This window comes from Stylophora pistillata, chromosome 14 (assembly GCF_964205215.1).
Source record: "Stylophora pistillata chromosome 14, jaStyPist1.2, whole genome shotgun sequence".
NCBI lineage: Eukaryota > Metazoa > Cnidaria > Anthozoa > Scleractinia > Pocilloporidae > Stylophora > Stylophora pistillata.
The window spans coordinates 19,329,553-19,353,990 of record NC_142532.1 but is presented as its reverse complement, the minus strand read 5'-3'; the positions used below and the strand labels follow the sequence as shown (position 1 = coordinate 19,353,990).

At 40.5% G+C, this 24,438-nt stretch overlaps 1 protein-coding gene and 1 long non-coding RNA gene across 2 annotated transcripts; both read right to left on the bottom strand.

Moving 5' to 3' along the window:
- Nucleotides 1–796: 796 nt before the first annotated feature.
- LOC148716991 (uncharacterized) lies at nucleotides 797–18,547 on the bottom strand. The gene is made up of 2 exons (XR_015995484.1): nucleotides 16,052–18,547; nucleotides 797–2,037 (listed from the first exon to the last, which is right to left on the bottom strand). It is a non-coding gene; the product is annotated as an uncharacterized LOC148716991 (long non-coding RNA).
- A 1,016-nt stretch (nucleotides 18,548–19,563) lies between these two features.
- LOC148716990 (uncharacterized) lies at nucleotides 19,564–22,280 on the bottom strand. Its single transcript, XM_088745465.1, has one exon. The coding sequence runs from the start codon at nucleotides 22,133–22,135 to the stop codon at nucleotides 21,497–21,499; it is 639 nt and encodes a 212-aa protein (XP_088601591.1). The 5' UTR covers nucleotides 22,136–22,280; the 3' UTR covers nucleotides 19,564–21,496.
- Between the last annotated feature and the right edge of the window lie 2,158 nt (nucleotides 22,281–24,438).

The window sequence follows — 24,438 nt, the reverse complement described above, 5'->3', positions numbered from 1 at the left end:
TTAGGTTTCACAGGAAGTACTTCTCGGGATGACAAAATAGATTTATCGTAACACTGAAGAGGAAAAATCTAAGGTTTGATTTTATGCCGTGGCTAGACTCGGTTACCACTGCCGGGATCGTGAGCTCAAACTCTTTAATCGTGAGGTCGATAACAAACCGATAGAATATTCAGTTCTAAGACCGCGGGTCACGGGGTTACCTTTAGAACTGAATATTCTATCGGTTTGTGATCGATCTCACGATTAAAGAGTTTGAGCTCACGATCCCGGCAGTGGTAACCGAGTCTAGCCACGCCAACTTTACTTCTCTCATGTTTCTTCAGACACAATTATCTGTCGCATCCGTTAACGTCAGTTGGGAAGAGAACGTGTTGCAGACGTATTAATTCCATTTGGCCACTAATTACAGCTTGTATTTCACGGAATAACAAATAGAATTATCACCATACTAAAGAGGAAAAATCTAAGGTTTGTTTTTACGCCAAGGCCACGGGTCACGGAAAGGTACCTTTAGAGATATTCTACGAGTGTGTGATCGATCGTGCGAACACAAAGCTTGAGCTCAAGGGCCAGCGGTAGCTGGTCACTGCAACGGTGGCTTCTCCTCCCTAACGGGTTTTTTAGACACAATTCTCTCTCGCAGCCGTTAACATCAGTTTGGGAAGAGAACGTGTTGCAGACGAGATCAAGCAACGGTTGCAACTGGAGACTAAGCGGAAAGAGGAAGGCTGAAAGAATAATATTGTGCCAGGAAAAAGGATCGATTACTGTTCTCGGTTTAGGGAGCTGCTTCACGTAGATTTCGATTCTTCTATTGTGAGGAGCAAAATAACTTCAACGAGAAGAGAAAAATGAATAATAATTTTGGAAAGGAGAAAAACTAGCAAAGTAGAAAGAATAAACCTAAAATGAAAAAGAGAGCCTGAAGACGGATAAAATTGATGCGAATTGCAAACGACCGACTTGCACTTTGAAATTTAGAGATCAGTCATAAATTTTTGTCACGGTGGGTGAGGGGGGATGGAGGATTTTGAGGGGAGATCTCATATGGTTTTCATGGAGAGCGGGGGGATCAGTCGTTGCCAACGGATTATAATGGTGGGTTTATTGAAAATCGACCGCCAATTAAATAGAAATGAGGGAGAGATCATTAGAATTGAGGTCATAACACTAAGCCTTGAGGGGAGATCGAGTAAATTCTATCGTGACAGAACCAAAATTATCCAAACCTCCTCCCCCTAGGCGACAAATAATGATTGGTCCCTTAGGCATGTTCCAAGGTGCTGACACAAAGAATTGATGACGTATTTCCGTTCAACCCAAACCCGACTCTTCCTATGGTGTCGGAAGTACACATGTGAAGGAAGTCTTAATAGCAGATGAGCTTACCCCTATTTTAACATAAACAACTTGGTTCATCATTCACTTCACATCTGAAGGAAGAAAATTTTCATTCGAAGTCATTACCGACCTATTTCAACCTAACGAGCGATTACATAATGACAGAAAGGAGTCAAGGGGCACCGTCGTTTTTAAAGTGTCATGAAAAGTTCCTCTTGGCAGTTACGGTTGGATTGGTAATTTTCTGTTTCACAGCGACCACTGCCGCGCTGGTTCTCGTATTTGTTTTACTTTGCGCTGAATGCAGTTCGCCTAACTCCTTAGTAGCATCTATTTACTGGGTTGCTGCTATTTTTCTGCTTTGTATTGGAGTGACAACACTGGTGATGTTGGTTTATGTAAGAAAGACAGGAACCATTTCTAATCTTCAAGCTGCAATATCTCGAGTTCCAGTTGCAGACTTAGAAAAATCTCCGACTCCAGTCTTGATTAAAAATCATATTCCACACCGTCGGCCATGGGATGGTCCTTCTTCGTCAATAGATTTGCCAGATTATTTCACTGCTATTCAAAATAATTGCGAGGTCAGTTCAACCGTGAACGTGGACAATGCGTTGCTGGAAGAATTCCCCAGAACACCACCACCTTGTTACGAAAAAGCGCTCGAACTAGCAACCTTGGTCAAAGGCTAACCATCTGCAAGGAACAGACAAGACGTATTTAAACAGCTTGGAGACAATCAGTGTAAATAGGCCGACGAATTGTTCGTGAAACACTCAACAGTTGAGAAGATGCCTTAAAAAGGCACTAAAGGACAGCATATGCACATTACAAGAAGGCTTTTTTTTTATGATGCAATAAGGACGTGACCTCCCCTGAAATAAAGGGTAAACTTGTATACTTTGTTTATTTATTTATTTAAACAATATTTAAACAGGGACATCACATTTAGCATAGCCAGTTTAAAGAGAGCCCCGCGAAACAAAATTTGATAGTACAAAGTTTACACATAAAATTGACAGACAAAAGTAAATCTCTTGAACAAAAGCTCATTTTTCAAACCGGCAGTCTAAATCCCACAGGGATCAACGAACGCTTTTCATTCCACTAATTTATTCGTGTTTTTCTCGTTGCCATGTTCCCACTAATAACGTAGCTCCATTTTCTGCCTTTAAAAGCACACACAACCCACAATTCCTCTATTCGCTCCGACGAAGGGCTAACGCTCGAAACGTCAGCTTTTGTAATCGTTACGGTGGCCAATTTACCATTTCAACTTTGTTGATATATCCAAATTATTGCGTTACTCCCACCGACGCAGCCCCAAACAGTTTCTTTCGAAACTATCAGCCTTTATTCAAAAGTAAAACTCGTTTAACGAAAAATATTCTAAATATATTCTACTTCTAAATCTCATTAAGATGTACCGGAGTAATTATGAACTGAGCTTCGAAAAAAAATCCGTGATTGCGTGAATACGGTTTTGCTTTTCCAAAGCTCTGAGCGATACGGGAACTAGTGCAGTTTCAATTAAGTATCAAAAATAATCCTGCTTGCTTTGGTTTTGTTTTGCTTGGCTCTGTGATTGGTTTATATTAGAAAACTCGTGCCACTCTCTCAACCAATCAATTGCAAAACTAAAAACCAATCCCAACTCGGTTACTCGCGTTTTCCCGCGCTTCGAGCAGGTTGCCTGTATTTATTTTGGAGTTCTCATTGGTTAATGATGATGTTAACCTTTGTTAAGATTAGTGGTTGCAATAACTTTGGTTTTGGCTTTTCGACACTCAAATGAAAACTGCTCTCAGGGTAAAAGCTGCACAAACCACGCTCACAGAAAGGCTTCTGCCCTTAACTTAACGGTTTTAGCTCAAGGGTCTACGAAGAACTACCTTCAAATGGTGTCAGTTGACGGAAGGAATTCCATGCCAGACCGTGACATTAAGGTACCTAGCCGAGATACAACTGCAGTTACAACCCAGCTTAGCCTGGCATCTTAACGGGGTAACACACAGAAAGAGCTGAAGCTATTTACCTTAGTGCAATGTCCTTGATATAAAAGCTGAACTTAACTTCCTATCCTCGTGCAAAAAAAAAAAAAAAAAAAAAAAAATTAATGCCGCACAGGTCAATATTTTGGTTTCAGGAGGAGATAGTCTAATTCGTTACCGCCTGTGCTATCTTTAACTTGACATACCCACCTGAATTCAGTTAGAGGACAATGACAAGCGCGAGCGCGGTCAAGGTTATTAGATTCTCAAGGTGAACCAAACAAACGAAATAACCAAAAATAGCAGAAAACGTCACAAATCAGCAAAATAAGAAGAATTTCACTTCATGAGCGCAGTAATTTGCATAAATTAGGAATGGCGGTCGGTCACGTTCTTACCCGGCTCCACTGTTTTTGCGTTATTTCTTATTCTTGTTATGGAATTTATTCCTTATGGAAGGTAAGTTCTTTATTTGGGGGGGGGGGGGGTGGGCCGGGGCTTCGGAGGGGAGGGTCATTAGTAAATATTTTACAAATTGGGGAGGGTCATAGTTTTTTTTTTTTTGCAAGGAAAAAACTAGTCCATGTGGGTTAGTTGACTTTTAATTATTTGTTACCAAACACGCGAAGTGAAGAGAAACCTAAAACTTATATATACAAGCAAAGCTACCAGTCTAAATCAATCTACATCATTTTAAACTCTCTTGTCCCAACTAACGTAATTGTCTCTCTCGACCCGTGCCCGCTTTCGTCCATATTTTGACGTCCGTAATGTTTCCGCGCGGGGCTCTGGCATAAAATTAGTGTCCGGTGACGATTCGTTGTTTGAGCTACTCGGGCTTGAACCAACAACTCGATCTACCACATCACTTTGCGAGTCAGTTTCCACCTCGGAAAGTGACGAGGTCACTTGTTGCTGTACATTTCTGAGTGGGGGCTTCCGAGGTTGTTGACGCCCCATCAAATTGTACAGCAAGCTACCAATGTGCGCTTTTATCATTGCGACTTTTTCAGCTTTCTTCCCGTTGAAGGCGATCTTATGATGGGAAAAATACAAGGACAGTTCGTCCACCTCAACGACGACAGCTTATCGGAGTTGTACAGTCCAACCCAGTCAATGTCATTGTACTCCCGGTTAAGCCGTTCCATTCGCTCCAGTTTCAGTCTCCTCTTTCTTCTTCTCCTTGTGCATTTTTATCTGGGCAAGGTGCTCAACATACTCCGCTACAAGCTTTTCGGGGACAATGTATTTATCTGAAAACCTTCTAATAGCCTCACTGTCCCCACTGACTAGTTCACTTTCCTCAAACAATCGCTTAATCTGAGCTTGAGGCTGGAAGTCATCTGGCTCACGGCCATCGGTGGGAGTTGCACTCCAAGAGAGATAATGGAAGTTTGGTAGCTTGCCATAGTCGGGATATGGTCGTCGAGTTGGAAGTGGAGCGCTGGTAGTCTCATCCTTCTCGCAAAATTTACATAGTTTGCCACTTCTCTCTTTACACGACATTCGCCTATACTCAATATAAAGCACACCTTTCTCACAAAATGCTATTTGAGAACTCAGTATATTCGCCCTTTGGGTTCGGGAACCACCCCAGATCTTCATCTTTCCACTTCTCTGGACTTGTACTTTCACTTGTTCCCGCACCCGATGTGCTACCAACAGAGTCAGAGGAGTAGCGGGCATCCTTTTTAGAATGGCGAATCGGCAAACAGCCACAACAGCCACAAGTTGCTCCATCTGACCTCATGAAATCCTGGCATTCTCCACTAGCGCATTTCCCTCTTTCTATTCCTCGCACATCCTTGCCCATTTTCAAGTTTTCACCGTGCAACGCCATACAATAAACTGCTTTGTGCGCAGACACGGTTATGAGCAACACTTCCGGTCAGTTATTTTCACTTCCGGTCGTTTTTGTCTTGGAGGAGGTGGGGGGAGGGTCAGATCCTTTTTGTTCAGGCATTTATAAAGGGTCATGCATTAATCCAATCTGGAAAGTGGGAGGGAGGGCCACGACTTTTTTGGCAAAAAATTTCTAAAATACCCCGGCCCACCCCCCCCCCCCCTCCCCAATAAAAAACGTACCTTCCCTTATGGCTTGCTGTATACTGGTCGAAGGGATTTATTTGAAGCTCGGCTTCCTCGAAGAGTTAGTCTTCCTATATTTGCAATCTGCTCTCTTCTTTGACTATGTCTGTGAACGTTAAGCTGATGTGTTTGCAATAACCGAGACTTGGCTTTCGGTTAAACGACTCGGCGGTGTGCAAGGAGATTACGCCTGCTGGATATAATTTTGTTCACTGTCCGAGGAGCGATCGTGTGGGTGGTGGCATTGGTCTCTTATTCAGGGATGGCATTCATGTTTCGAATATTTCTTCTGGTTCCAAGTCATCTTTTGAATTTGCAGAATATTTATTATTTAATGAGTCTTTGCAGTTTACACTTGTCATCGTTTATCGACCATCTTATTCTTCGTCCCATCCAATTACTATATCCACGTTTCTGGACGAGTTTGCAGTCTACCTTGAATCAATCATTTGATTGATTGACGTCTGACATTTGATTGACATTTATGGATCACCTTATTCTTCGTCCCATCCAATTACTATATCCACGTTTCTGGACGAGTTTGCAGTCTACCTTGAATCAATCATCTTGACGTCTGAGCCACTTTGTTTGACTGGCGACTTCAACGTTCATGTCGATGATCGTAGTGATTCTTCTGCTTGTTGTTTCCATGAGCGACTGGAGTCCATGTCCTTAACTCAGCATGTAAATGTACCAACACATGATCAGGGTCACCCATTGGATCTGGTAATTACCCGGAATTCTGACAGTTTCATCCGCGGGGCTCCATTCACCGACACCCTTATCTCGGATCATTTACTTGTGGTCTGTTCATTGAGAGTGGCCAAGCCGCCCTCGTCAGTTTCTTCTGTTTCAGTCAGGAAAATACGTGCTGTTGATGCCGCCGCCTTCAACCATGATATTATTGACAGTGACTTGTTTCATCGACCGTCTGACAACCTTGAAGAGCTTGTCTTGCAATTTCATAATACTTTACGAGCGTTGTTGCATTGTCATGCACCTGTCAAGACAAAACAAATTCGCGCTCGACCCTCTGCTCCATGGATGACTGATGAAATTAGGTGTGCAAAATGGCAAAAACGAAAGGTGGAAAGGCGTTGGCGAGCTTCGAAATCACCCACTAATTTGGCTCTTTTTCGTTCCCAGAGAAATCGTGTGACATATTTGATGAATAAAGCCCGTCAATAGTATTACAGGAATTTAATAGATGATATGGGTAATGACCAAAGAAAGCTGGGTTGTTTAAGGCCAGCAGGTCTCTTCTCAATCTCGCTGAAGGTCCTACTTTCCCTCCATGCACAGACTTTCAAGTTCTGGCGACTGATTTTGGTGAGTTCTTTGCTCAGAAGATTGCTGGAATAAAGTCCATGATCTCAGACACAGCTCCCCGATGTTTATCCAGCACCCTACCTGCTGAATTGGTTACTGATGCGTCACTTTCTGAATTCGAACTTTTATCGACAAATGATGTACAAGCAATTATTTTGTCGTCTGCTAAGAAGTCCTGTCTTCTTGATCCGATTCCAACTACATTACTTGTTGATCATCTTAATGTACTCCTACCTACGATTACAAGAATCATTAACCTATCGCTGAGTACAGGTCATTTCCCTGACTCTTGGAAACTTGCGATAGTGAGACCACTTCTCAAGGAGGCTGGTCTTGATGTTGTTCTTAAGAACCACAGACCAGTGAGCAACCTACAGTACATCCCAAAGATATTTGAGACTGTTGTTGCTAAGCAGCTGTACAAGCATTTGTCTTCGAATAACCTGCTTCCAGTGTATCAATCGGCGTACCGCCCTCACCACAGTGCTGAAACCGCTCTGCTATAGGTTGTAAACGATATTCTACTCAATATGGATAAACAACGGGTGACTTTACTACTTCTCCTTGATCTTAGTGCCGCTTTTGATACTGTGGATCATGGCATGCTGCTAAGACGATTAGAAAACTCCTTTAGTATCCAAGGCAATGTCCTCCCATGGTTTCGATCTTACCTCTCTGGTCGTTCTCAGTGCATTTCGGTGCACAGTGCACTTTCAAGAAGATTCAGTTTGGATTGTGGTGAACCGCAGGGATCTTCTCTGGGCCCTCTTTTATTCACACTCTACACTAGTAGATTGTTTCAGATTGTTCAATCGCATTTGCCTGACGTTCACTGTTTTGCAGATGATACTCAATTATATATTACTTTTTGTCCCAATGACGCTATTGATGAGTCTTCCGCCCTAAATGCTTTAGAGTCCTGTGTTGATGATATTCGCTCATGGATGTTAACTGACAGTCTAAAGCTCAACGATGTTAAGTCTGAATTTTTGGTCATAGGAACACCTCAGCAGTTGGCTAAAGTTAATACTCATTGTATACGGGTGGGTGATTGCAGCGTCTCAGCAGTCTCCTCTGCTAGAAACTTCGGTTCTTGGTTTGACACAAAATCATTTATCAATGGCTACCCACATAACGAATTTGTCTGGTTCTTGTTTTTATTATCTCTATAACATTCGGCGTTTACGGAAGTACCTCTCTAGACGCTGCACTGAGACTCTGGTACATGCATTTGTGTCATCTAGGATTGACTTTTGTAACAGTATTTTGTATGGTATTCCTGACTATCGTTTAAATAAGCTTCAAAGAATACAGAATGCTGCTGCTAGACTGGTTTGTCAGCAGAGTAGATACTGCCATATTACACCTTTACTTTTTGATTTACACTGGCTACCAGTTAAATTCGATACATATGATGCACGATCCTCGCAGTAGATAGCGCTATTTAAGCAATAGCGAAAATCAGACCTGAAAAAAATCAGGCCTGTACGGGATTCGAACCACTGACCTCTGCGATACTAGTGCAGCGCTCTACCAATTGAGCTAACAAGCCAACTGGGAGCAGGCCGTTGAGTTGATTCGTAATAAACCCGTGAAAGTGATAAATGAGATACAATGAAATATATGAAGTTCATATATTTTGTACTGCGGTATTAGATATCGTATGTATCTAATACCGCAGTACAAAATATATGAACTTCATATATTTCATTGTATCTCAGTTAAATTCGAATTGTTTTTAAAATTCTTTTAATTACAATAAGGTTCTTAAAGGTTTGGCACCTACATATCTAGCCTCTTTAATTTCCATTAAGTCACCTTCACGGTATAATCTTAGGAGTTCTCGTGATAACCTCCTCCTAGTTATCCTAAAAAGTTGTCTAAAGTAACTATTGGTGATCGCTCCTTCACGTATGCTGCGCCGAAACTTTGGAACGCGCTTCCTCTGGAAATTAGGTCTGAAAACATTGCTGCTGGCTTCAAGTCTAAACTTAAGACACATTTATTTCGTAGTGCGTTTTCATAGCCTGCCTGATATTAATTATTTTTTTTATTTTATATGTTAATTATTCTATATATTGTGATCCTAACCTATTTATCATTGTTCTCATAGTTTTAAATATCATTTGTACCGCTAGTTATTTGTATGACTGGTAACACCATTAATGTTTTTGATCAGATAAAAGCGTTTTGGAAATCATACTCAAAACTTTAAGTGGTGGAATGAACTTTCGCGCGGCTAATCAGCTCCGCTGTCGTTATTTTAATTTCTGCGGAACTGAAAGTTCGCGGTTTTTACGAAATCGCACCGAAAATCGTGAAATCAGGTAGTCAGCCAAGGTATAAAAGCAGAGGGATATTTCAAAATATCAAAATAAATAAACATTCTCAAACTCACCAGCCCGAAGATACCGATATCTTAACACCTGCTTGTAGACTGCAGCCGCAACAGCAAGTTTTCACCATGATCGGAGATGATAACTCGAAATTACTCTTCTGAACGTCAAACTCAACTGAGGTAAGACGCAGCTGTTGGATGTTTTTAAAACTTTCACTTTAGAGCGGATCCGTTCCAACAAATTCCTCTTTGTACTTTTCCGTACTGATATTGACAAAGATCCCACGTTAGAGGCCGACCATTTAACTTTGAGAGGGGGGGGTGGGTAGGTAATTTTGAAAAAAAATTTCCTGCAAGCGCTTGTTGGAAGAAGAAAATTGCATGTAGCCGAAATTTAACAGAAAAAAAAAAACATTTAGAACGGAAAAAAATATCCTCCACAGCAGATTGCTAGAAAAAATTTCTTCATGACCAGAAATCACCCACCCCCACCTTAAAAGTTAAATGGTCGGCCCCTTAAAACATGCAGATCATTGCTCGGTTGAACAATCAGTGCCTTGCAGTAATTTCCGTAAATTAAGGTAAGTAAAAATGCAGCCAAGATTGTGTCACCATCGACTCATTTAGGCTTTACAAGGTTTTCTGGAGAAGCTTTCCTTGTAACTTTAACAAAGTCAAGTTTGCAAGCGATTCTACAAAACTTAGGTTGTTAGAAAAGTTGAATATTTAACCAGTATAAATTGTGTTACCGAAGTAGCAAGTTTTAGTTCATCACACACCACGGCCACTTGTAAATAAATTTGAATAGAAGGAGGAAAAATTTTCAGTCTCCGCCGAGAGCTGATTTTTCTAATTAAGCGAATGAATGTGTTACAATATTTTTTTCCCCTTGTTTTTATTGTATACTAGTCTCTAATCATACATGGTAGCATTACAAATGAATAAAGGCTGATAGTTTCGAAAGAAACTGTTTGGGGCTGCGTCGGTGGGAGTAACGAAATAATTTGGATATATCAACAAAGTTGAAATGGTAAATTAGCCACCGTAATGATTACAAAAGCTGACGTTTCGAGCGTTAGCCCTTTGTCGGAGCGAATAGAGGAATTGTGGGTTGTGTATGCTTTTAAAGGCAGAAAATGGAGCTACGTTATTGGTGGGAGCATGGCAACGAGAAAAACATGAATAAATTAGTGGAATGAAAAGCGTTCGTTGATCCCTGTGGGATTTAGACTGCCGGTTTGAAAGATGAGCTTTTGTTCAAGAGTTTTACGGCTTTCCGTGCCACCTAAGTGCAAGGAAAGACCGCAGATTGCCATGTGTTGCTTAGAATAATTAGGTAAATTAAAATGTCTAGCGACTGGTTTCGATGTGTCCTTGTCATTCCTTTCCACGTCTCGAAGGTGTTCTCGGAATCGGTCACCTAGTCTTCTGCCTGTTTCGCCGATGTATATCTTTTTGCAATAAGTGCAAGTTATGCAATAGATTACATTGGCGGAGGTGCACGTAAAGTGATCGGTGATCTTAATGGATCGTTTAGGTCCCAATATTTTATCAGTGTTGTGAATGAAAGGACACGTTTTGCATCGTGCACGAGCGCATTTAAAAGTGCCTGGTTGGTCATTAGTCTGAAAAGAACTTCTGACCAAAAAATTGCCTATGTTTTTGTCGCGTTTGAATGAAATGAGCGGAGGCTGCGAAAAGATAGTGCTTGTCTCTGGATCGTTTTGAAGTAATTTAAAGTTTTTAAGAATGATGGATTTAACTGAGTGGTTGTGAGGGTGAAACGTGAGAGTGAATGGAATGCGGTCGGAATCTTCCTTATGCGACGTTTGTAGTGCTGAATGTCGATCAATAAATTGAGCGCGGTGGTAACCCGCTTGAACGACGGAAACAGGGTAACCACGTTTATCGAAGAACTGGCACATCGACTCTGATTTGTGGTGGAAATCAGAGTCATCACTACATAAACGACGAAGTCTTAGAAACTGAGAAAAAGGAATGGAATTCTTAACGTGAGATGGATGCGAAGACGAATATAACAAGTAATTATGCGAGTCTGTAGGTTTGTAATACACACTAGTGCATAAACCGTTACCTTCAATTGAAACTTTGACGTCTAAAAAGGATAAAGAATTGTCAGAAATTTCCCAAGTATATTTCAGAGCTGGGTGAAAAGAATTGACTGCGTTTATGAATTTAGTGAGCTCCTCTCTGGTAGAGGAGGTAGCACCGATACAGTCGTCGATGTAGCGACCGTAGAGTTCAGGTTTGGACCCGTTGTATTGGCTGAAAAATTGATGTTCGACAAAACCTACAAAAAGATTGGCATAACTAGGTCCCATTTTGGTGCCCATGGCTACACCATTGGTTTGTTTGAAGAAGTTGTTTCCGAATGAAAAAATTTAATTTAATTTCCTTGGCCAAAACAAACTTCTTTTCACCATGGATATTACGTCTCTTTACACTGTCATTCCTAATGGCGAAGGCCTTCTGGCCCTTAAACATTTTTTTGATCAACGTACTGTTAAGGAACCTAAATCTGAAACACTACTACGCTTAGCCGAACTAGTGCTCACACTCAATTGCTTTTCATTCGGAAACATTGGGATGGATAATGAACCTTGAGCGCGTGGACGTATATCCTACAGTTCGTATCGATATGACCGGTGATTAGTCACAGAGTCTGATAGTCTTTCGCGGTACGCTTTGTAGATGTGATCTGCCTTTTATGCAATCACCTCGTCCTTTTCAATTAAGTCTGTTCATCGTTTCAAGCGCTTGTTCGTAAGAAGGGGGAGGCGTCTCAGGGAAAAGGTCCATCTGGTTTGCGGCTGTGTCTTCAGATGAACAAATTTGAACAGCTGTGAAGTAGTCTGGTAACCCTGTCCAATTCTGATGAGGCAAATGATTACACTTGGAAGAATTTTCCAGATTATCAGCAGGAATCTCCAATACTACAGCTTCCCTGGGAAATGGAAAGTGTCGAGTCTTCAGTCTCTTACCGCGGAACACTAATGCTACAATTATACAGCCGCTAACAATAAACAGTGCCGTTGCAGTAATTGCAAAAATCCAGACTGAATCTGGGTCATCGGTGACGAAGGATCGACAGTTAGAGCATCTTTTGGACAAAGCTACAAATGTGGTCAAAATTGCACACAGAGAAATGCCAGAAAGGCAGAGAAGCGATGACATCCCAATACCGAATACTCCAACAAAGCGTCCGGCACACTTTGTTGATATGGTGGAGTTTTCTTCTCCGTAGTTCGTTCTCATTTTTTTCCTTAGGAAAAATGTTATCGACGAAATGCAGCAGTCGAGAGGAGAGTTCGTTCGTGTGAGGGAGCTCCTGAGAAAGACTGACGTCAGAGGTAGTCTTGACTGAGAGGATATCGATGTCAAAGTCATGACGTAACGGCTATACACTGAAACTGTGATGCTGCGTCCGGTCGGCAAAGCGGTTTTACAAAATAATCCGGTTTTATTAACTGAATGGATTATGTCAAAGAATCTTGACGAAGGGCTAAGGTTTGAAACGTCAGCTTGGGAATTTCTTTACGATCGCCGATACAATTATCAATCTAGTTGATGCGACAAAAACATCATTATCATTTGACTTATTTCCGCAGGTACTCGTAGGTTGAACCATTTACGGAAACCTGAATGTACAGACACAATTACAAATCTTTTCAGGGAGCCACACCGGATGCCATTACTGGAAATGAGGGCAAAAAAATAAAGGGCTCTTCTTCCATGCCTTTGGGTACATTAATCTCAATGTAGTTATTTTTATAAAGTTTCTCAGTCGATTGGAACTAGATCCGCTTTTTCGATGAAGACTTTTAAAAAAAAACGCCGTGTTTTTCGTAATTGAGATTATATATTGTGGGCGTTAGGATGAGGATACAGCAAAACGGATAACGACTTCCTTTCAAAACAACCTAAACTGCTTCCTTAGCAGTGAATGAAAGAGATGACCTGCGGGTTTAGGTCAATACGATTGCAATCTTTCTGTCTTCTTCAAACGCAAACAAAGCTACCAAGCGTAAATCATGAACTCCAGTGCGCATTAACTAGGGTAGCCATTCTAAATAAAGCTCATTTGACGTTTAATTCAAGTGGATAAGGTTGATCAAGCAAAGTGAACTGACAGTTTTATTATTTTGCTCCTACGAAACGCTGCAGCTTCAACCTTTCGATATTTTTTCTATAGCATCCCTTCGGCAGTTTGTCGGTTTTCTGAAGTGCGAAATGAAAATCAGATTTTGTTAGAAACAAAGCGTTTCGTTTGCCTGCTGAGGCGATACAACCTTACTTCTGTAAGAACCAAATTGTTTTCTGGATGAAAGAACTTTTCAAAGTTAAAGCTAAGTTCTAACTTGTTTATGAAGGTTTTTGGTACAATTTTAACTCTTGGAGTTAATTCTTGGAGTTAACTTCCAAGTTCCCTATTTCGAAACTTTAAGAACAAAGGGCTCGCCGAAGGTGGTTTGTTTGCCTTTCTAAAAGTTGGAACAGGGTGTCACGAAGGTTTGAACAATAAATTAAGCTGTATGTACCAAAAAATGCACCATAAGTGGATTTAAGAACATATCTTAACAATAAATAATTATAAAACAAGGCGATTTATTGATCAACTCATTATCAGACATTCATTGTTCTAAGCACAGGCTCTTGCTGAGTTTCTGTGTTAACTAAGAGATTCAGCCGAGCATGAATTCTTGGCAAAAGGGATAGATTTCAATATAATCACGGGTATTTACTTTCATATATTACCACTTATCACAGATACTTGTGTCGAAGTTCAGAAAGTCTTTTTGAGATTGAGAAAAATGGCCCAGCTCTTACTTAGCATTATTATAGATACTCCAGTTCGGAGCTGTGACAAAAGCGTCCGCCTGAGGTTTGAGCGCGTCCCCTGTGTAACGGTCTATTTTCATATTATTAAATTTTGTAACACCAAATATTGCATTTCTAGTGTTCTGATTGGTTCAATCAAATGCGGTTATCAGGTCTTATTATCCAACTACACTTCGTAGAGTACAAATAACGCCATTGACGAGTACAAATATCACGCGGTTTTTGTACTCTAGAGTAACGGTTAAACAGGTTTTCTCGCTTCGCGCAAGCGATGGCAGACAATTTGAATCATATTTACGACGACGAAGAGTCAGAATGGCTGGCAAATATACATCCAAGTTTATTAGATGAATCGAACGAAGAAAAACAGCTAGACGACCTGGAAATTTCTTAATTTATTGAAGAAAATAGAAACAGCAACACGACAACACGCCAATTCTGTTCCGCTTCGCATACTTCTGTCACGCACTCCCCGTAAATAAATATCCGCGAAATTCGCCCGCACTGAAATAACAGTTTGGCGTCTTGGATAATAAATAACTTATTAGACGTTTAGCCGTGTAGTATCGCTGAGTATTTTTACTCGTTATTTGTATTTTGACTCGCCCTACGGGCTCGTCAAAATACGGCACAACTCGTAAAAATACTCAGCCATACTACACAACAAAACGTCTAATGAACAATTATTCCACGAGCGCGCGTTGGATATGAGATGATAGATAGCCAACGAGGCGCGTAGCGCCGAGTTAGCTATAATCATCTCATATCCAACAAGCGCGAGTGGAATAATTGTTTTATTAAAAACGTTATATCAAATTATTAAATTTTTAGCTCCCGTTTAATTTTAAGCTGACATGTACGCCTACCATATTTGTAGATTATGGTATATTGGCTGATATATCATAATGGCTAAGCCAATAAAAATTCTTGAATTGCATTATCCAATGATCTATTTTTTAATAATAAGATATATATATTACGAGTAACCTTGTATGGAAATACTTTGCGCCAATTGTTGCGGACCTGAAAAGGCTCCAAAGATCCAAATGTTCAAAAATTTAATAAAACAATTATTCTTTTCGCGCTTGTTGGATACGAGATTGGTTTTAGCCAACTCGGCACGACGCGTCTCGCTGACTATTTATCATCCACATCCAACGCACAATTGCTGAGTAACTGACAGAGGCTTTCCATATTGCATCAAGACTTTTCTGTTCAGTTTTAACCAAAAGCTTAATGAAATAACCGTTCGTTATTCCAACCGCCTTTACCTTGGGAGGTGGTGATATTTCAGGGAAATCTTCTGTTCAGTTCTTAACGTCCACAAGTGAGATAAAACGTTCATCATTAGGGCGAATAACCGCAAAATAGTCAGGTTTGTGGCGAGGAACACGACTATAAGATAGCCGAGGGGCGGGGGATTTATCTAAATATCCCTCTGGAATAAAAGAGATCTTTATATTAACTTAGGGAGTTAACTTTTCGTATGTTTTTAAACGGATCAGTAACAGAAGTCCAGAGATAAGGCGTACTCTGATTGGCCACTGAGATCGTGACATAGCCAAATCCCTCTTTCCCCTCCATCCTCCCCTTAGGCGATAAATTATGGCGGGCATGTGTTAATTGATGTTTTTCCGTTCGACCCAGGCCTGACCCTAGCTACCCATGGGTCGGAAGTACACTGGTAAAGGAAGTCCTTAAAATAGATGAGCTGTATCCCATAAGAAACAAATCAGTTTATCATTCACTTAACGTCTAAAGGCAAAACAGTTTCCTTCGAAGTCAGTGCCGGCCTATTCCAACCTACCGAGCGCTTACATAATGACAGAAAGGAGTCAAGAAGTGTCATCGTTTTCAAAATGTCGCGGAAAGTTCCTCTTGGCAGCTGCGGTTGGATAAGTATTTTTTTGTTTCACAGCGACCATCGCCACTCTGGTTCTTATATTTGTTTTATTTTTCCCTAGATGCAGTTCGCCAAACTCCCTCGTTTTGCCCATTTACTGGGGTGCCGCCATTTTTTTGCTTTGTATCGGAGTGACAACACTAGTGGTGTTAGTTTACTTAAGAAAGAGAAAAATCATTTCTGATCTTCAAGCTGAAATACCTCGGGTTCCGGTTGCAGGCTTTGAAAAATCTCCGACTGCAGTCTTGATCAATAATCATATTTCGCACCGTCGGCCGTGTGATGGTCCTTCTTCGCCAATAGATTTGCCGGATTATTTCACCGCTGTTCAAGATACATGGGAGGTCAATTCATCCATAAACGTGGACGATGCGTTGCTGGAAGAATTCCCCAGAACACCACCGCCGTGTTACGAAAAAGCGCTCGAACTAGCAGTCTTCGTTCGAGGCCATCCAGTTGCAAGTAACGGACAAGACGTATTTGAACAACTTAGAAACAAACAATTTACATAAGCTGAAGAAGTATTCGTGAAACACTAAACGCATAAGGTAGAAGCCTGTATGTGAGAGAAAAAGAAAAGCTACACGAAAGGGGGAAGAACGCGGAAAATTGGTTCATGCTCTTTAAGCACAGAATGTAATTTCAAACAGGCAGTGGAGACACACACAATAAAAAACTTAGAGAATGGAGGTGAGAGATGGAGAAGATGAGCTCTCAATATTTTTATCAACTTTTTTCGCAATATACATGAACGCTTAGATGTTTACTCCGACATAACACTTTACCAGTACTGTAGGAAAGGCACAGTTGGCATTTCGTTATTTTTGCATGAGCTTCTACGTAAAATCTCTTAACCCGGATAATATAAATTTGCGCTGTTTAGTTATCGTTGTAAAGACCAAGAAAATGAAATATGCAAATTCTCATCGCTTTTCCGGAAAGTGCTTTGATTATTATTCGGAGAACTCATATATGAGTTAAAGTAATTTCCCGTATTGATCTCAGTGAATCGCCTTCCATCTAGTTATAAAGTTAGCCATGTCGTCGATGGAGGCTTAAGATATTTAGGAATTTACTTTTGAATCTTCATTTTCAATAAAGGCGCACGTCAAGGTCTTGTATCTATTTGAGTGAAGGAAGAGGACTTCTGTTTTGCGCGATCAGAGGTAAAAACTATTGAGACCAGCAACGTAAATATACCGAAACGAAGACATCTCAATTAAGAAAGGTAAGGAAGGTATCAAATCATACGAGGTTATTTTTTTACATGAATAATAAACTCTTATCTCGCGTGGCCCCTCACGTGGTCACTCGCGTGGCCCCTCGCGTGGTCCCTCGCGTGGTCCCTCGCGTGTTGTGAGTTTGTGAGACAACTTTTAAAGATTCCCAAACCGTAGTTGTGATCATTTAATAGACCAACATCATTAATTCACTTCACCCAAGCCGTTTTGCATGCTATACACTAAGGTCCTGGGGAGGGGTGGGAGGGGAGTGGCTGATCCCTCACTTGACTTAAATGGGTATATGGCGCCAAACAGGGAATAGATTTTGAGGCGATGAGTCGTAGGACTGATACAAATTCTCTTTCGTTAAGTCCCTCAGGGCAGCAATAAATTGAAATGATTTTGTTTTAAAGTGGATGAGGGTTGAACGCTTTTGGCGGCACAGCCCCAACCAAAATTATGTCAAGAATTCCCACCCCCCTTTCCCCTTCTCTCTATCGTGAAGGGCAGAGTCACTCTTTTAAGAGGTTATTCAAATTCGTCGAGGCGCAGCATTGAAAAATAAGGAAATTAGATTAAAATTAGTCAATAATCACTTCATATAATGAACATTATCAGTGATTTTCGATGTGATTTGAGTAAAAGCTGGAGACCACTTTTAAGACATTTTTTAAATCTCATCAATACCTTCTTAGCCGTATATTTCCGTGTTTTTCCGCGCCCCTAAATAAAAAGGAACCGCCATTTGAACTTACCTCTTAGAACGTCCCTGCTTTAGTTTTGTAGCTAGTGTCTGGAAGCTTCCTTAAAATGGTTTTCCTCTGTCGATCATTAGACACATCAACGAGTGCTGTAAAAACAGCCTGATTTCCCTGAAAATTATTTCTTTCCAGAAGGACTTAAAAGGCCGCCTATCAGTGTAAACAGAGATGCAACTTCGTCAATTAGATTACGTGACTCGGAGATGCATCGTGCGATTTGCAATTGCACGCGCGTAGCCAATCAAAGTGCATTGCCACAAATGCCCGATAGTTTCACTTCCGCTTACCGAAGTGTGTTGTAGCCTATTAACGTGAGTAAAATACTGAACTTATAAATAATATAAACAGATGGTTCCAGAGGGCGAGACAAGATAACGATTGTCTCACTTTCCTCCGCAGAGGCAAGCTCTTCAAATAACTTCTCTCTTCACGGACGTAAACTTTATGCCTGGAAAAATCGCTTGTTTAACTTTGTCATACTGCGGCTTCGAAAATGACGAATGATTCTGTGGAGCAAGGAAACTCGAGGTTGTCGAAGTGCAAAGCAAGTGTTTGTTCCCTGACTGTAGCCCTCGGTTATATTTTCATCGTAACGAGCCTTATTCTCTTCATATTCACTATTTTGGGGTTCTCCACTAAAGACTCAAACTCAACCATTACAACTGCAGCTATTAGCATAGTACTGTTGATTGTTGGAGTGACTTTGGGCTTGTTGGTACTATCCAGATTGTTCGTACAATGAGGCGCTTCTTTTGACTGGTCTAGTTCCCTTACACAACCGCCGCGAGTTCTTATGTGATAAGCTTTTTAATTCCATCCTGTCTAATCCCTCGCACAAGCTCTATAGCTTACTACCTCCCAAGAATGAGTGCGAAGTCAATTTAAGGAGTCAGCACTCTTTTACTACACGGCGCCTCCACACCATTCGTACTCGAAATAGTTTTATCCATCACTATGTCCATAAAGCAATGATGTAATATTGTTTTTCTCTTAATTATATATTTTTGTCTTTTTAATTAGTTCTTCTTAGCCATGTATTTTTTGTAGTATATATTTTATTGTAAATCAAACGTAATTCAGCCTGTGGCTGCAAGGTTTTTGATAATAAACTATCTATCAATAGGGGATCAAAAGTTTTCGCTTCCCAAGTTGTAATCTCTGCGATTCCTGCGGAAGATTTGGCAAAATCTCCGGTTCCTTCGCTTCCGTATAACCATATTCTTCGCCGTCAGCCATTCGCTGAGGTCTCTGCGATAGATTTGCCGGATTATTTCACTGCTGTCCAAGGTTTAAATGAAGTTCATTTATCTATGGATGTTGCAGTTTGTACAGATGTTTTCCCAGAGAACTTTGCTCCGCCACCATGTTACGAAGAAGCACTTATAATGGCTTCCATGGATACTGAAGAAAGCAAGTTACATTCTTCGTCGAAATTTGGAGACGGAGAAAACACAAAACTGAATAATTTTTCGTAATAAATTCGGAAGAATTGCACCTGGAACTACCGTACCAGACAATGAGAGACAGTCCAAATTTTTGAAGTATTCTAAAACTACAAATCACTACAAGCTACAGCGCGAGTTCTATAATTTAAAACATAGACACGTTTGGACAGCGCAAGAGTTCTCCGTGAAATTATTTGCGGTATGTTCATCGTTCAGTGGTTCTCACCCTGGTTCCCTTCATGGAGACATAATTTAAACTTGTCAGAAAAATTTTCCAAACAAGGTGAAAGTCAAAACCAAGGCTTTATTAATCGAAAAAGTACAGTTGAAAAAATAACTGATACGAGCCGATCACGTTTTGCATTGTTGTGATCGACACGGACATTGCAGAGAACTTTAACCCCAGAGGCAATTAAAAGTCGTTTTATTTTAATGTAAGTTGTTCAAAATACCTGGGGGTATTTGGATTGAATTCAACTTGACCACATCTGCATAAAAAGTTTTTCAATGTCTAGGACCTGTATTAGCAGTTCGAAGCAAAATCTCGCATCGTTTTTGGTCTTAATCAGGATATCCCAAAATAAAAGCTTCTTTTAAAGTTTCCTCCATCACTTTCATTGAAATTCTATACATGACAAGACCAATCTTTAAGGTTTTACGAATTTCACATTAAACCTTTTTTTTTTCCTCAGGCCTCGTGTCATGATCACGTAGTTCTCTCAGATGGCATCTCGAATTATTCCTAACCCTTTTATTCCCAGAATTCAACTGTCTGCCATAAAATGTTCATGATGCCAGTTCAGAGAATTTGATATTGGATCCACAAATAATCACCTAACTAATATTTTTTTTTCTCATCACTTGTCTGCTCATATTGTATTGATATTGTAAGGAGAAATTCTGTCTTCATCACTCATGGAAGTTGAAGATGTCTTTGCTTCAGAAACTATATCTTTACTATTAAGAAGTATACATAATGTTTTTACAGTGACTCGCGCGTTCTGAGAGTGCAAAGGGTAATTAATGAAGCCTTTCGAAAATTCTCTTCATATGCGCTAAAAATTCGAGTATATCGACGCCGCCATATTGGATCATGCATAACAGCTTAGCTGCCTACTCTCATCTTCGTTCTCTCTTTCCCATCTCAATTACGAATGACACTACAAGGTATTCTTGAGTAAAATAGTAATTTTTGTGTATAAAGCAGTTTGTGAACCACGCTTTGTTACAGAGCGGATAAACACTGGCTTTATGATTTCGTGGGAACACTGTTTGAAAACGAAAATTTTCCAACATACTAAGGTCACCGCTCGTTAAAGCAGCAAGACTCCAAGATTGTTCTGAAACTATAATGATTATGCTGGAGCGTTTCTTGAAGTCTTCTGATTCGGAAATCCATATAAATATACCTCTGAGGCCATAATTGTCGGACATTGATTGAAACCTGCAGCATTAAACTTGATAAGGAGATGCAGAACGTCACTGAAGGCATTTAAACATTTGACTCGGTTATTTGTCGCACGATTCATGTGCTCTTTACGTTTCTTTTATTAGCAAGCCTGGTTAAGGTCACGTAATTTTCTGAAAATTTAAGCGCTCAATAAGAGTGGCATGGGCCAAAATGTTTTCGTTTTTCAAGCTTCTTTTTCTGCACTTTTTTCAATTGCAATCGATACACTGTTGATAAAGGATTTTGTTATTCTTTATTATGCACCAGACAAACTGATTTACAACATGATTTATAACGCCCATTTGAACTTTTTCAAGTTCGAATCCAAACAGGAAGTCGTCAATTAGACTTTGACGTGACGCCTATAGAGGGACACCTCAAAGTAATCTAACAGTTGACGAACGCTCATACACAAAAGAGAAAGAAAAAAAGAAACAGGAGAAAAATATGTCTTATAGCTGTGTCGATAGCTACGCATTGATTACCCTTCCTACGCTTTTGATGCAAATCCCACAATTTAACAATTTGTTTTTCTTTTCTTACAATAGGTCCCCTCATGCGTTCAACCGGAAGTCCATCCGATCACGTACGTTTGATTAAACTATTTTTGTTTGACACTAACTTTGCAGAATATCCAACTGGCGAATTGCACGAACCAGAAGAGGGTTTTCGAAATAAATAATCAAAATGTTAATTAAATCCAAACATTTTTACAAAGATATTTAAAATGCATTAACATCTGGTGAAAAGAAAAAAACCTACTCCTGTTAGACGGTTGTAAGTCTACCGTCACCACATTCTTCCTTAAAATTGTTCGTATCTACCTCGTTTGTCGTAAGAGTTAATGCAGTCAATTCAAGTGCTTGTTCGTAACACGGTGGTGGAAGGTTGGGTACATCTTCCGTCCAGACTCCCGCGTCTACAACTGAATAAAGATTATCAATGTTTGCAACAGCAGTAAAGTAATCAGGCAAATCTGATGCTGGACTTAAAAACAGACAACTCGAAGGAATGTCATTATGCTGAAGAACAGGGGCAGGAGATTTTTCCAAATCTTCTGCTGGGATCGTAGAAATAACGACTGACTCTGCAACTTGACGAGCGGAGCACTTTTTGGATCTCTTGAAATATCCTCCCAGCAGGCCACAACCAAGAACCATCAATGAAAGGCCAACAGCCGAAAAAATCTGTATGAAACGGTTTGGGTCATTTATGTCTGACGAACTCCGCTTGCAATCACTGCAACCTGCCGGAGCCATTAGTACAATCACAAATCCAAAGTTAAACACTCCAGCTCCAACGCAGAGGAGAGCGAAGACTAAGAGTATTAAAGAACACTTCTCCGATGTGTTTGAAACTCTCGTGGATTCCTGAGCTTCGTTTGTAACTTGACGTTCATCTGCCATGATAAAACGGTGTTCGGTTTACTCTTTTTTTCGTAAAATGCGACTCTCTTGTGCTTCTCCTACACTTGTTACCTTAACGAAAGTTCATGTCAGAATAGTAATGGACTTTTTGCAGACCTCTGCTTTGTACGTTTTGGTCGGGACACCATCAGAATGAAAAATTATTCAGCGGCTCTGTTCACTCGACTTTTAAGAGCAATTCCGGCCATTTCAATGAATAGTTTTCTAAAAAAAACAATTTGCATTGGTGGCGGTCATAGTCTAAAAACACGTGTTTTTCATAACGGCACGTGTTCACGAGAAGCAAACGATCGCGTCAAACTTTAATAATAAGAGGCCTTAAGGACCATCAATGAAACGCCAATAACCGAAAAAATCTGTATGAAACGGTTTGGCTCATTTTTGGCTGACAAGCCCCGCTTGCAATCACTGCAACTTGCCGGGGCCATTAGTACAATTACAAATGCAAAGTTAAACACTCCAGCTCCAACGCAGAGGAGAGCGAAAACTAAGAGTATTAAAGAACACTTATGCGACATGTTTGAAACTCTCGTGGATTCCTAAACTTCGTTTGTAACTTGAAGTTCATCTGCCATGATAGAATAATGTCGTTTACTCTTTTTTTCGTATAATACGACTCTCTTGTGCTTCGCCTACACTTGTTACTGACCTTAAGATCACTTCTGGCCATTTCAATGACACCTTAGTTGCTACAACGGTCTAAAGAAAGTAGAAGAGTTTTATAGCAATAGAGTTTGCATTGGTGGCGGTCATAGTCTAAAAACACGTGTTTTTCATAGCGGCATGTGTTCACGAGAAGCAAATTATTGCGTCAAACTTTAATACGTAAAATGGGTCACCCATGAAGGTCGCATACTTCAAGCGTGCAATATTATCGCAACACCGCAAATACGCAAGGTAAACACCGCCAAACCGCAAGAAAAATTGACTAAACACCAATAGTAACGATATTCCTTTTCTTCTCCAGTTCATTTTAGGTAGCATGACACAGCATAGGACTATAATAATATATAGATTTAGCCAAGCCTAAAAGCGGTGCTCCCAAGTTCGTAATAGTAATGATAACATAAAAGATGTGCATTTGCCAAGACTCGCCTGAGTCACCCCTCCCTTAGGTACGTACGTACGTTCGGTCAGTCACGTGACAACCAAACGAAAAGAGGTTAACCATATTCCATTCCGCGGGGCTATTATAGATAATAATAACAAAAAATCTCGATAGTGGTTGTATTTAATTGAAAAATTTATCTTAATTTAATTTATTTCGACACAACATATTTATGAACGTAAACACAAACAATTTTCAAGTAAACGGGGTAAGTTTGTGGATAAACCCTGGTGCGGCGTCGGTGGGTGGTGTTACTTAACAATTGGTTCATGCTTTAGCGTGCACTATCGAGTTATGGAGCACGCGGGAAGTTTGGAGAGCACGAAAGAAGCGTTAGAGTTGCCCGAGGCGATAGCCGAGGGAAACTCTAGCTTCTTGAGTGCTCTCCAAACTTCCCACGTGCTCCATAACTCGATAGTGCACAGCTGAAAGCATGAACCAATTGTTTTAGAACATGGCCGGTGGAATTGTGCATCAAATCCGACGCGAAAAACGGACAACAATATCAGTTGAAGCGAATCGTGACGGCGCTGATGCCGAGTCTCCTTTTCCTATGTTTTTCTCTTTTTCTGCCTCATTTAAGAGCTCTAGCCCATGGGAAAAGGTCGAAACATTGTCTTCGTTTTCGGAATAGCAGGCCGAGTTTCTGTTAGTATCCATTATTGTCGCGAAATATATTATTTTTCCCCGCGCTTGCAATGGCCGCTCGCGCGAAAAAAAAATTTTTCTGGCGAAGTCGGATTTGCTGACGCTATCAGCGTGCACTATCGGGATTTTGAGCACGCTTACGTATAATGAATTTGATTGCGCGACTCTGCTAGCTATGTTCTAAAAGGTAATTGAAATGATAATGTGAATTGGTCAGCTTAAAGAGTTTTCAGACATGCCCCTGCTGGGGAGCAGGGACGCCCACCATGGATCTGTATCAGACTTTACCTTTGGTAGTTCGGACGTGGCTTCTTTAGGTCGATAATGTATCAAACAGAGTAGCAAAGATCGTATTCCGTTCGCATTTTCCGGTGGTTTTATTGTGAACAGAACCATGATCGTCTTACTTGATTCGCTCCAGCAAGGCCTAATTCAAATTTGTTGAAGCGTAATGTTTAAAAAATACGGTAATATAATTTAAATGAGTGAAAACCACTTCAAATAGTGACACTTGTGTGTTATTCTG